The 15,043-nt window shown below is 36.1% G+C and overlaps 1 protein-coding gene across 1 annotated transcript; it reads right to left on the bottom strand.

The window, feature by feature from the left end:
* Window positions 1-2,300: 2,300 nt before the first annotated feature.
* FAM151B (family with sequence similarity 151 member B) lies at window positions 2,301-14,931 on the bottom strand. Its single transcript, XM_085321995.1, has 5 exons — window positions 14,824-14,931; window positions 12,872-13,037; window positions 8,397-8,614; window positions 6,492-6,627; window positions 2,301-4,353 (listed from the first exon to the last, which is right to left on the bottom strand). The coding sequence occupies exons 1-5, from the start codon at window positions 14,840-14,842 to the stop codon at window positions 4,200-4,202; spliced, it is 693 nt and encodes a 230-aa protein (XP_085178121.1). The 5' UTR covers window positions 14,843-14,931; the 3' UTR covers window positions 2,301-4,199.
* Between the last annotated feature and the right edge of the window lie 112 nt (window positions 14,932-15,043).

Below are 15,043 nucleotides of genomic sequence, written 5' to 3'. Positions count from 1 at the left end.
CAGGTGGGAAAAAAAGTGAATTTATGTTCAGCTGGCATTAAGCACTGCTTAAAAAAATGCTGAGATCTTAGAATGAACAATGAAGACACTGAAAAAAAAATGTGTACAGTCCAGGTTATTCCACATTTCTGAAATCCAGACACAGATGCATGCTAATGGAATGTACTTAACTCTTCTATTCCTTTCCCAAAGCTATTATCAATTTTGAACATATTTACACGCTGCCACAGACAGCATGAGTTATAACCTTCCCTCTGAAGAGTTGCTTCATTTTAAAAAATATACTTGATCTGTACATATATTTTAAAAAGATGTTCTAGCTATTGTGTTTTAAAAAAGACATTTTAGTTGTGCTTAGATTCCTATTGAGATTACAAATTTGCATACGCAATATTTTATGTCAGAGCAATAAGAAGAATTACAATTAGGGAGTGAAAGCATCAGCTTTAATGACAGAAGAATCACTGAAAAATTTAAGGGAACAAAGCCAAAACATAAGAATGTTGACCCCAAAATTCAGATGTTCCAAATTCGTAAGATGAGAGTACAGTACTTTGAATTTTACTGGAAGCACAATAGAAATAATTATTTATTATGGGTTTTAATGAATAAGCTCTGCTATGGCAGTCTGAGATGCTGTTATCCCCAGCTGTCTATTGCACCCTTCTGCCAGAAGTTGCTGCTTTTTGGAGCGAAGTTGGCAGGARGGAACACACGGACCCTCTACCCTAGTGCAATTCTGGCACCGGAAATGGAGTAACTACAGTGCAAAGTGAGTATCTTCTTCAAAGATAGTACTAAAAAGGTATTACAATAATGCAATAATTACAGTAGTCTACAGTAAAAACACAACTCAGAAATAATAGCAGCTAGAAGAACATAGTATCATCTTACCCCACTTACAGACATATGCCAAAATTCATCTCTTAAAGCCCTAGAGGGGAAGTAGCAATCTGAAGACTGATGTAAGACCCTGACTTGGATTTGATGTAGCAACCCTTACTTTTGGTACAGGTCAGTCAAAGATTTGTATGTAAAACTCTTACTAAATGTAACAAATTAATATATAGATACTATGCTCAAGGATTAGGGAATTATATTGCATAAGCAAGATATTCCTGTAACAAAAAATGAACTAAAGTGAGGGAAAAAAGTCTAAGGACTTCAAAACAAAAGAAAAATTAACAATAAAAATAGCTTTTAAATTAAAATTTCAATACTTACTGAAAACATTTTGCATTATGGTAAAAAAAAAAACTAATTACCATGCAACTTAGAAAAAGGTGTTTCTTTTAAAAGAAAGTGYCCAAGCACTGATCTTTTTGTTCTATTAATAACTTTACTGACCCTTTTGAAAAGGAAAACTCTCCGAAAATTGAAGACATTTTAAATAAATTGATAGAATTCTTTAAAGAATATTGAAACTTGAGGAATTCTTTCCTTTAATATCAGATATGTTGCTGGATGCAATTCATATTACTCTAATAGGTTCTTCCCAGATTTATTCTTTCTTTCAAAAACAGAACAGAAACCAACCTGAACATTTTGAATTCCACAATACAGTTATTTCTATAATTCTGTTTAAAGAAAGGACCAGGCCACCAAGTTATTAAATGTGTTATAAAACTACCTGCATAATTCATCATCTCTGTCTTTTCAATGACAAGTGACAGAAATTCCTGAAAGTAGGTTCTGGAAGTGAAGGTTTATGTAAATCTGATTCTGTACAAGCGGAACTGCAAGGTTCAAATACAGCTTTCTGGGGCTGGTGCACAATCACTACTGATATGAAAAAGATAACATGCATCATGTGCTGGAATCAAATTCTTTAGTCTCCAAACACAGTGCAATAAAAACCACAAGTGAACGTTGTACAGTGCTTGGGCTTGAACAGTACAGAAATATATCTGTAGTAACATTAGCAAAGGGCCTGATCACAGATAGTTGGATGCTAAATAAAACGTAGAAGGTTTTAATTCAGTATGAAAAAAAGACTACTTTTTACATTTGGAGAAGACCAAAACAGAAAAATTCTTCAGCTAAATGCTGAAGATAAAGAGGGGGAGAACTATTTTTTTTTAAGTGTGTTTGGGAGCACCTTCTTTGATTTCACAGCTAACTTAAATTATACAAATCTCAAAAAAAAATTGCTTTCATCATTATACTTGCATTTTATTGCAGGTTATTATTCAGTATTTATGCAAGACTAATGATGTCAGCTTTCTTCTGCAACTTGTTTTATTACCTACTGAGTTAAGTTCCATCAGATTCACAAAAAAAATAAAAAGACTGAATTACGCTTGCAGTAAATCAGAAATGGTTTATTAATCTATTAACTCACCTGGAAGTCCTTTTGGAGTTTGAACACAACTGTTAAAACAGTCTATAAATGATGTATAGTTCCATTAAAGTCAACCAAATTTGTCCACGTAACAAGGACAAGCAAGTCTAAAAATCTGACTGAAAGTGTCACCAGACATGAAACAACACTGTTAAAGAAAATGACTCCACAAAGAAGACATAGAACTTACAACGCCTAAACAAAACGCTAAGTACAAGGACACAAGAAAAAAGAGAGAGCAATGGCTAGGCCAACAGATCTACTTTCATAGATACCCATTTCCAATAGAATAAATAACCAGCTTTCATCTCACCTTTATTATTTCATTGCCAGCCCCCAGGTTAACACATTTGATTTTACAAGGAAAGCATTTATATCAAGACTTGCATGAAAACAGAGAAACAAATTCAAATCTATTTACCTATGTGCAAATCAGAACAAATCCTAAACAAAACAAACCACTTCACAGGAAACTTAACATAATTACTTACTTTTACATGGGTAAAAAGAAGATACATGCAGAAATTCAGATACATAGGATAATCCATGTAGAATAACGAAACTCACCATGAAGACAAACACTTCATTACAAGAATGCTTCACAAAATTTATAGTTAACATTTTGTCTAACCCAATTAGGTGTCTTGTTACCTTATTAATTTTTCTGGTTACACAGATCATGTCTTATTAATTCTATCCAAATATCCCTGTTTATTCATATCCACATGTACTAGTCTAATGATAATTCCTCCATGATGTCTGTACCCTTGAAAATACTTTTGGTAATTACTGATAGTGTTTTCTACTTAATAATGTAATCAGTTTTAACAATTCCTAATCCTTCAGATGGGAATTGCGAAGTGGGAAAGGGTTTCTAAACAGTAGAAAAGACTGCCAGTGTGGAAGCAAAAAGGCTTAAAAAACCTTTAGAGGAAATCTGTTAAATCAAYACATATAAGTACCTGCAACAGCAAGGAGCATAACCTGATCTAGGAGTCCATTCCAGTCCTAAACCCTTATATAAATTGTGTAACAAAAGGACAAGGAGATACTCTTGCTTTTATATCTATTAAAATTAAAAGGATGGCTAGGGAGTTGTTGTTTCTGAATAGTCAGCAATATCTTGAAAAGAAATCTAGACTAAACCTAGAACTACTTAAGTGTTTAGAAAGCATAATGCAAGAACTCAGTGCTATTTAATGACATCTTTGCATTCAGTAAATGAATATTGCTACAGCAATGTCTCCTAAAGTTATTTCCTTTATGCCCCTCAAAAGTAAATTCTTTTATTCATATACTTCTATTCATATACTTTAGTGCCTAATAACACTAAAAATGGAGTATATCAAGATGAGCTAAAAAGTAACTCCTTCAGAAATGCATTGTTCTGTACTCACTACAGTCTCGTTTCCCTGTTTGTCCTTCAGTACAAGGGTAGAAATAAAGTCTTTGGTAGAGATCTAGTGTCCCACAGACTTTGGCTTACAAAAAAGCAATCGGCAGTAAATTACCTTGGCTCACAGGTATCATCTGGGGACATGCTTCTCTTCATGTACTTGCAACATCTTGCAACATGCAAGAACATTTAGGGAACATGGGTAATTGGTACTACATGCTACTGGAAGATGAAGGAGAGGTAACATGCATATGATGAGTAAATAACAATTTTGACCTGTTAAAGAAGGTGTTATATTTCTACTTGAAAAGCCTTTAAATAAAATGTTATAAAAAAAACCCTTCATTATCCATGGATATTTTTTATACAAGTATTTAGGGAAGAAAATGCATTTCCTTGAACAAGAAACATTCACATTAAAGAGGTTAAGTATTATATGGTCAGAGTTTCCTGGCATCAYATTTAGAATTCTATTCCTATGGCTTTTTTGAATTCAGAGTTTTGTGGTTCTAAGATATCATAATAGACCCTACTTTTATCAAAGTTTTCTCGTGTATGAAGCAAATCTTCTACAGAATACTCATCTTGCTTTCCTGTCCAAACAGTGAGGCTGTATCTATATAAAAAAGAAAAAAGAATTTAAACTGATACACAATTATCTCATCTTAAGGTATATAAGACAGAAAGACAAAGCACTAGTAAGTCTCTAAAAATAGTTGGGATAGTGTCTTAATTTTGGTGATTTGGTAATTACATACCAAATTTAATCTCCTTTGCATTTCAATGTTAAGCAACCAAAGTTTATGAACTACCAGAATCAGACTTTTATATGTCCCTGCTTCCTCAGTCCTCTACATTCCCTCCAGCAGCCYTCCTCCACTCTGTCTCCTTGCTACAAGAGCCCTAGCAGTATAGAAGAGTCTCTCCACTCTTGTTACCACAGTGACTTCACGTTACTGGGAAAAGCAACTGCTGGATCAAAATGCTACTTCAAAAATTGACGTGTTCAAACACTTTCCAGTTTGCCTACAGAATGCTCAGTACARACTAGGTTAAGAGACTGCCAGCCTCTAAATAAACCTACTTGACACATGCAAACTAAAATTTGCAGAACTCTTCCGTGGCCACATTTGGGTGAGGTTTTTTCTTGTTATAGAGATAAGTCACACAATTTGGCTCTAGTCAAATTTTAAGTTTTCTTCCTAAAGCTAAACATGCTAGAACTTCCCAAGTAGAAACTGCAAATTTTTTTAACATGGACAATCTCCGCCTCTCCAACACCATTTATGCCTAGCCAGCTCCTTATGTGMACTTTTCTGCTAAACCTAGCAAGGAAAAAAATCCTAGGCAGACATCCAGCAAAGAAATTTCCAACTGGGCATTTAAAGTTTAGCAACATAATGAATAATTATAAGCAGAGCATTATAGCAGACCACATAAAACAACCTCAGTTACATGTGATATTATCACTGCAAAGTGTAGTGATGTCACCTGATTAACTGGATGCATCTTCCATACTGACCACCTGATCTATTCTCTTCTCATTAATTACACAAGTTTTATAGTAACTTTTCCAAAACGTTGAAGTACTTCAAACCTTTGTTTGAAGTTTAAGAACAATATTCACTCCAATGTCCCCATGACAAATACTTTATTTTCGTATCCTTTCTTTGCTTAAAACTGGATTAATTTAAAGTCCAAGTAAACCAGAATTTACTTGTATGTCAGCAAAACTGGCTCACTAATTTCTATCTTCTAATCTTACAGCTGAAGAATTGGGATTTTTATTCTGAGGAAAAGACAAAATCTTAATATTTTATGAGAAAGTATTTGAGAAGGGCACAATTAACAAAATCTATTCTCAACATAAAAATGTTTTGAAATGAAATTTCCAAAGTTTAAAATGTTTCATCATAATTTCTCTATCAGTTCTACAGCGTACATGAGAAAAGCAGTATTTTACATATGTACTCTTTCTATTGTCTCTAATTACTTAAACATTTTTCTGACAAGTGACTGTCTTGAAGTTTCTGTCTTGGGCTTTGACCGAGCACCTTGAGAGTGCTTGAGGAACAACTTTAATAGAGTCTAGATAAGCAGAATATAAAGCAGATTATAAAGATGAGTAAATTATAACGTGTGAAGGTTTTCTTCTCATTCTTTTATACATATAAATATAATTTTCCTAGGAAATTATTATGGGCTTGTGAAAGCCTTTTTAAAAGAGAAACTTTTTGGAATGCATTTTGGAAACCACAGAATGTATTCAAGTACCTAAACAATATTCAACAGTTTCCTAGCAAACTCATTAACATCCAAATCAGAAATCACATCTTTGATGTTTTTAAGTCACATTATTACATTAACTATAAACACTAAGTATTTAAAATATAAGTATTTAAGTCAAATTAAGTCCAAAATGCAAAAAAGTCCTTGGTCTATTTCACTAYATTAGTCTTATGAAATGTTTGTAATGGAACTGGATTACAAACCTATACAAGAATCAATACCTATCAAGTAATTTTAAAATAACTTTTTTGAATTTAATATTTTACAGAAATGAATAGTCACTTCTATACACAAAGCAATTTAAAAGCGAAAGAAATTAAGGAATTCAAGAAATAAAAAAGGAAAAAATATTTTCAACATACCTGGGATGAATGTGTACACAGAAATGTGTCTATATTTCATATTAACGAATGTGTGCCTTTATAATAAAATTGCTAAAAATAACCCCCCTTCCCCCAAACTTACCTATCTGACTGCTGTAATAACCAGCATAGCTCAGGTATCGACTGCAGTACGAATGCCGCTCTTACAGGGAAAGTTACAGGCTGAGAAAGAGTATTGCATATCTGAGCCATTTCTTTCACCATCATCCAGTCATAGCCTATAACAAAGACCATCGATTAAAAAGAATTATTCACAAATACATTTTCTATCAGAGAAAGGACACAATGTTCTGTAGAACAGTTACATTTTAAGATAAAACATAAGCAAATGTGAGTGTTGCGAATCAGGTAATTCTAAAAGTGATATTGCCAAATGATTATAAACAAGAAATGTCAACATTCCACAGAAAAAAGCAATACTAACAAGGAAAGAGAAATTTTATTTTGAAAATCTTTATTTCCAGTAACTAAAGCATTATTTTCAACACAGCTAGAGAGTGTGTTTTTTTAAAAACATTCAGGGAATTACATTGTTGCTTGCACTCTAAAAAAAAACTTGACTTCAATACAGACTAGCTTTAACTTGACTAAAAACAAAAAAAAAGCCCTTAAAACAGTGATGCTTTGGGTAAAAAGAAAAAGAAGAAAGGATTTCAGAATGAATGCAATAAAGAACAAAGTTATATAAAAATGAAGCAGATAAAATGTTTTCTATTTAAAAATGCTAAAAGCAAGCGATCTAAAACACTTTAAGTGTCAGCTTTTAAGATTTTTACAAGCACTAGAACTAGACGAAATTATATTTAACTGCTCTTATTTCTACTGGCTATGAAAATCTTAACTGCAATAATGGCAGTTAATTATTTTTTCTGGATTAATCATATACAACATAGTGAGTGAACAGACTAAAAAGCACCAAATTGTAAAAAAGATTTTGCTGGACAGACAGCAGCTTGGAGTTATAATCCATCAAACGAGCTGTTTCTCTTGCATTTTGCAGTATAGGCTTACATAGCAGTAACAGAAGCTGAAATTTAAAATCAAAATAAAATTACCAATTCTATTAAAACGATTACTTAGTAGAGTACTTCCAATGCATATTTCTAGCAACTTTTTACTGTAGTCAAAATATTATGGAGAAAGTATTTTATTGTTTAATAAAATTAYTGTATACCATATAACAAAATCATGATTAACATAATACTAAATCTTGCTAATGGCTACTTACCAGTTTGGAAAGGTGTCCAATTTTATTGCTGTAGTCACAGGTACTTTCAATGGGGACTATGCTAATGCACACAAATGCATGTGTGCTGGGCCCCCTCAGGGCTGGACTAGGTGATCTCCAGAGGTCCCTTCCAACCTTACCATTCTATGATTCTATGATAATATCTCTGAAAGAGATTCTTAAAATAGTGATCATATGTTCAGGATCTAAATTCTAGTTAAGGACTAACAGTAAGAAACTGCAATTAGATTTTCAAAATTGACATTTTAGAAAATTACTAACAGATCAATAACTTGGAAATTTGGGAGGAAAAAATTTCAGTAGAAACAAAATATTAAAAATGTTGATGTACAATTTGATTTTAGTCACCTAATGCAAAAGCACTTTGATAGGTTTTAAATTACCAGTTACTATGCTATTTTTCTTCAGGAAATGTGCCAGAATTCCAATTAACTTGCTGTAATTCAGGGAGCAGCCTACCTGAAACAGGGCTCAAATGATTTGGCCCAGTAAATTCCTCAATATGTGAGAATGAGTTAAACAATAAAAATATCCGATCTTTATATAGCTCTGTTCCATTTCAATTAAACACTAACTGCTATGTAACATACATTATCAAATATCCACCAAAAAGAAAATAATTCTTTTTATAATTACTATCAAACTGACAAAATGCATATAATTTATTTTGAATCAATTCTGAAAGGAATTTGAAAAGAATTGGCTATGCAGTATAAGTATTATATTTTCCATCTTTACCTTTATTGGGTTTTTCAGGGTGCCAGCCAGTTGACCATCCCAGTGATAAGGTTACATCTGGGAAGAATGAAGTGACAGCATCAAGGAATCCTTTTGCATCCACTACAGCACTGTTTCCATTAGGTCCTGGTAGAATATCTGCATTGATCCAAACAGGTCGTCTCAAATRCCGCTTCACACGTTCAAGAAGCTCCAAAGAAGGCCTCACAGCTTCTAGACTGTACCAACAACACACAACCACTAAGATGCATTTCTCAGATTAATAACACAAGAAGTATAGCATGCGTACAGATGAATACACTAAATAAACCACCTCAGTAAGCCAGAGAGCATTTGGCCAAATGCCGGGCAAATTTCTACCATAAGCTGACTATAACTGCTGGGTAAAGTAAGGCATAAGACTCACATTTCCCTGCTGCCCAATACAGGCTGCTCCAGAGCAGTGGACAGCACTGGGTTAACTTTCCTGGTAAGTTATTTCAGCGCAGCCTATTTGGGGCACAAACAAGGTGCTTTTCTTGACCCTTTATGTCCAGAAGTCACATTCACCAGACTGACCCTCTGACTCCAGCACAAGCACCCCAATCACGGAAACGCTGGCTCTGTTTTCAGGAGCTGCGTCTCAGAAAACACGYGGTCCAGAACATTACCACTACAGGCCTTTGGAACAGCTTTGACTTCAGATATGCTTAAACTGGTTGCTACCACCTATGAAATGCAAGAGACAAAAGTTAAATGAACTACTTGACTGATGGATACAATGTACTCAGAAGGGCCTGTGTATCTAAGAAGAAGGACTTCTCATACTTGGAAAATGTCACTGAGATACTGCAACATAAAGCTCTAACTTCTGAATACAATTCTACTTAGAGAATTGTATCTTGTGGCTCTTCTGATTTGTGACTTTTTTTTTTTTTTTTTTAACTAGAAAGCTTGAGATAGATTTTAATAAAGGAAGCYACAATAGGCTCTGACTAATATTAATAGTTTAGATTAAGCCACTGAGCTGAAGAAACCATGAAGTCACACACTCTATCATGAATTTAAATGTTTCTTCTACTTACATATTCCCCTGAAGTTGATATCCAAAGGTTAAAAATAATAGCTTGAGCTAACATTAATGGCTTAAGTATTTTTCAGGTTGTCTGTAGATGGAACAGCTCAAATTTTTGAAAACTGACAAAGTCAAAGCCAGTGAAATGTCTTTTTTTCCCCCCTTTTTACTACCAAGTATCTGATAAGGTGAAAAGAAAAAAATCCCAAGCAGCTTCTCCTGAAACAAACAAGAAGTCCCTAGACTATAGCAATGTTCTTATTGCACAGCATTTGGAAAATGCGTTTGTACTGCTCGCTCCATATTAAAATGATTCTRGCAATTTTTGTAATGAGACTCTGAAGTCCATTTACAGAATACATTAATTCTTGTATGTAAAGCCAGACAAGAGGAAATATGATTAGATGGTCAGTCAAGCAGATAAGAGTGAAAATATACAAAATACTTCTTTTTAAGCACTTTTGGCATAATCTTGACTATTTCAGCAATGGCATTCAAAGAAATATTATCTAAAAGAACATCAAATCCTGTGTTACTCATTCAAATACATTTGCACTGTGTGCTTGTAATTTTTAAATGTTTTTATATGATTAGACACATATAATGCAATATTATTTTAAAAGCTTTTCTAAGTCATTGCACTTGGCTGGAAACTCCTTATGGGAAAATAACAAGTTTTTTAATTATTTTAAACAATAATTACAATGAAATTAAAAAAAATCTACTTCTCCTTTCCCTCCCCCATCCAGGCAGACATCCACAGATTCTACAACAGTAAAGGGATTTAGCCTGTCCATATTTCTTGTATTTTCACATAGCTTTAATACGAAAATTGTAATTACATTACACAGGACAAATGGCACAAATCATGTTTTACAACATATCAATTTTTGCATTTCCATAGCCCTGATGAAGCTCTTTTTAACATGGGGGTGGATTCTCCATCTGTTCCAAAACCAGACATTGTACATGCATATGCAGATAAAGCTAAAGTTAGGAGTTGCAGAGGTTTGTACTTGAAAATCACAGCTCACTTTGAACCCCATTTCAAATTTTTCAAAGCAATCTCATAGGATTTTCAGGTGTATTTTCCATTAACACTTATGTAACAGCACAGTTAAAATTCCAGCTGAACCTACAAAATTTAAATTAAAGATTTAGGCCAAAAAACAGAATCACTTTCAACATACATACACTTCAGCATACAAAAGGCAATAAACTTCTTTTCTGTATTAGAATCCATACCGAAAAAATTGTACACCACAGGACAATGATGCAGCATGACATCAGACATTCAAAGGATTACACTTAATTCTTGAACAGACACACTCCAAAGCATTTGTTRATATTGGAGCAAATCACGAAATATAAATCCTTTCTTTAAAAACAAACATTCTGGAGAAAATAAAAATTCATGCTGGCATTGGCTCATGTTTCTAAATTAATATTAACTTCYGCAGTCCTGGAACAGGATTTTGCTTTTCATCAGAAGCCTTCCTGGAAGGCCCTGACATTTTCACTCCCCTCCCTTCGGAGAGGATGACACCGAGAAACCTCAGCGACTTCTGCGTGCTGCCGGGCAGAGGAGACCCAGGGCGCTCAGTCCCCAAGCAGCCTAAAAGCGACTCTCCGGTTTCTCAGCTCTAATTTCTTCGTGCAAACAGAAAACTGACACAAGCTTTCCAGATAGGCACTACTATTTCAGTTTCCCCAAAAGAAAAACTTTGCTCAGTGCCAATTATATTTCCCATTAAAAAAAAAACTGTTTTGAAAACACGGAAAAGAGTTTTGGAAGTTTTAACAGAAAATTTCTAAGCACATCTATTGAGTATTAATCCTCGTGTGGGTTCTAGGAAGAAGCTCACTTTCAACCAGATGGAAGGATGGGGGCAAGACCCCTCACTGCAAGATGTGAGAACAGACGGAAATCCTAATCCAGAAAGCAGTTTGTGGAAAAGGTTTCTACACGTATCCTAACTAAAACTGAATTGATACTGATGGCAATTATTGAGTTATCAAATAGAAATCTCTTCATATAACTCTTAAAGCCAGCTTTATGGAAAGCTGCTGTGTTGTAACAGTTATTTTACTCTGCAGATGTGTAACTCTCTGAAGAATTCATCTACCTGACATTCAGATTAGCTAAATCCTGGACCCAGAGGTAGAATTTGGTTTTAGTTCTTATAAAAGACTAAGCTGGGAAAAAGAAATAAACTAATCTGCACTAACATAAACTAATTATGACAGAACATCAAATTAGCTGTCATTTTTTTAACCTTCTTGATAACTCAACATATGAGAGGAACCAGTAAGAAGGCATAAAATATTGTCAGTATTGTCAGGAAGAAGCGTAATGGTGTGCTTCTCTTCCCCCACAACCTGATGCACTCTTCCCTTCCCCAAACTACATCCAAATGGAGCTAAATTAATTGAAATTTTCACTGGGATATGACTGTCCAAACTAAGGGCTATTAAGTTTATCTTATTGCTTTCTGCAGCTTATCAAACAGGATGCTGCAAGTCAAACTGTAGCTTATCCATGTCCACCTACAGTTGAATCAGCCAGCTCCATACTTCCATGATAAAACAAAAGCGGAAGACTACACAAAATTTTCTGTCACAAATTGTCCACGTCCATTATGGACACTGCTTAATTCCATTTACAGGGGGGAAAAAAATCCTAAAAAGTAGATCTATTTACTATTACATAAGCTTTCAAACTATTCCTGACTTAGAAAGCCATTTCTACTAAATTTAAACCTCCTTCTCCTTAAAAGAGAAACATTGGCACATYTCACCGAAGGAAACATTAAGAAACATTCAACACATGTGAATATTTTTTTTTTCCAATCTCAATTTCAGGGACTACTGAATTAGTTTAGTCAAACTGCTTAAACAATTCAGCCTGCGATACACTTGACCTGACAAAAAAAGGAGTTTAAATAGTTTCTGCTGGGCAAAGTCACAGGCAAATTGAACAAAAAAATGAATGAAAAGCATGAGATAATAGAAATACGTGTGATTAAAATTAACTCCTCCTATAATACTCAACAATTACTATATAGTAATTCAGTAACTAGTTCATTGAATATAAAATCATTATTTGTAGTTCAAAGCAACTTAAAGCTTTAGAACCAAGAGCTTCACTTCATCCCTTAAAAGTAAAGCATGATTCAAAAATACTCTTCTGGTGGAAAATAATATCCCCAACAGTTCATACTGCTTAAAACTAAACATTTATTCTCATAATGTATTCAATAACATCGATTACATTTCACTGTATGTTTTCTTCAGTAAAGTATGTTATATTAAATTGTGTATTAAAAAAAATCTGCTCTGTCACCAACAAATATTTAGCACAACCAGTAAAATAGTTAATTAGCAAGAATGCAAAGTATATACAAAATTCATTTTGATATACCTCTTAAAATCCAGCTTGATGCCTTTGTCTGTCTTCACAATCTCTTTTAGCCATTCCTGCAATGTGTTGTCACTATCTGTTTCAGGTGGATGAGCCATGATCGGGTCACCATTTCCTCCCTTGTCATCACGAAGAAGAATATCTGCTTCTACCATGTGAACAGCACCTGTTTATTTAAAAAATAAATGTGCTAACACAAGGAAAACCAACAGTTCCAGTGCCTGCTTCAGAATCACAATTACAAGGAAAGTCTTTCTGCATTGGCCTGTGCACRCTTACTCCACAAAGATCACACACAAAGAACGCACTGCTGTTTGTGAAGCAACAGAGAAAGTATTTCTTCAGATACTTCACTCACTAAACTCTTTAAAAATCTGCAAGCAAGCAAAAAATGATTTTTAAAGACACATTTGTCAAAGTAATCACAGTAGTTTTTGAGAGAGAGCAAAATGAAAATCCAAAATGATAATCTACTGTTCTTATGCTAAATTTCAACTTTTTCTTCTTAATGTAAGATCCCAAAGCTTTTAGAGAAAAAGTCATCAGAAAATGCCAACACTGGCAAAGACTGTATCTTCCCCTTTTTCAATCTCAAAATTGGCCAACCCATCTGAGCCAAAACTTTAAAAGGGACGTCAGCCAGCCAGTTACAAAGTTCTGCCAAGAAAACATTAGCTGAAACACAAGAAAAATGGGGGAAACCTTAGGAATGCTGTAAGTTCTTGAAAACAGCTTCCCATCGTGAGAAGCATCTGACAACCTGGGCAGTGCTACAGGCTTTGCAGAGAATACAGAGGTGTACAGTTACTTAGACTAAAATTCAATAAAAGATAATAATTATATTATCAGTAGAAAACAAATTACGTGAGTTACGATCCTCTCAATAGTCACATACATCAAATTACTATTCACTGAAATAAACTGCTCACTAACAACTTGAAGTGCTTTAATGATCATGAACCAGGAAGGAAGGGGGAAGTAGTAATAAAATCATCTTGGAGAATCTAAGAAACATTCCAGTATCTCAAACCATCTTTAGAAAAACTAGATGATCTAGTCAGGTAAGACCAAAATCCTTAACTGTTAGAGAGCTACTATAGAAGCAACTATCTTCTAGGGAAAAAACACTTCAGCTACTGCTGTACAGGGAACCCCACGAGCAAAACCAGCTCGTGGCTGCGGCTTCTTTGCGTGCACGTTCGCTTCACAGCACACTGCCCTTTCAGCAGCACCAACGCTGAACTTCATCCAGCGGATGGATGGATGGATGGATGGGTGGATGGAGCTTTAATCCGATCACTTCGTTTTTCCAACCTTCTGGAGCAGATCTGCGAACAGCAGCACCGGCAGCACTGAAGGGCCGACGTAGCACGAGAACAGGCGGGTAAGAACAGGGACGACGGGATCACTGCTGCCAAGGAAGGGGCGTATCGGGGAACCGTGATCTGAGCTCAGTGCGGCCYGACAAGGAAATACCGGTATCTGTAGCAGATGGGGACGAAAGACTTGAGGACGTTCTGTGTCCTTATGGAAACACGCAGGCTGAACGGCGTTGCAGACAAGCTCAGTTCGAGCGCACTAAATCCGCGGCCCCTCACCAGGGCTCCTGGCAGGTGAGGAGGGTCGCGGCTGACCCGCCCTAGGAGTCAGCCTCCATGCCCGGCCGCCCGGCGTCCTCTCCAGCCCCAGCGAGTCGGCCTAACGAAAGGCATCGCCGCTGTTCCCCGGCGTCGCGCCGCCAGCCCTCGACGGACGGAGGGGCGCAGCGTCGGCGCCCGGCGCGCGCGAGGAGAGCCGGCTCCCTGCCCCGGGCTGGCTTTCAGCCCTGCGCTCGGGGAGGGCGCGACGCTGCCATCCACGCCGCCTCGGCGCGGGTTAACCGAGCRCGGGGAAACGCCGCGTGCTCTACGGCGGGCGCAAATTGGGAGAGTTTCCCACGTACTCACGCTTACTTTTTACGGCTTCTTCCATCTGGGATTTTTTGTTCGCTGCGTGATACCAGGAGATTTCTGCCCCATCTCTTGCTTTAATGCGGTGCAACCCCAGGAAATAATCCAGCACGTTTTCGCTGCCGGCTCCTGTGGCGGCAGGGCAAAGCGCTCCCTCAGCAGCGCGGCGCGGCCCTGCGCAGCCAGCCGGGGCGCGGCGGCCTCGCCGGGCGCCAGGGCCGCC

The sequence above is a fragment of the Rhea americana genome, unplaced genomic scaffold (assembly GCF_003343005.1).
Source record: "Rhea americana isolate MKP2758 unplaced genomic scaffold, rheAme1 scaffold_74, whole genome shotgun sequence".
Lineage (NCBI taxonomy): Eukaryota > Metazoa > Chordata > Aves > Rheiformes > Rheidae > Rhea > Rhea americana.
Note: the sequence above shows the minus strand (reverse complement) of the source record. Positions and strands in the feature narration are given on the sequence as shown.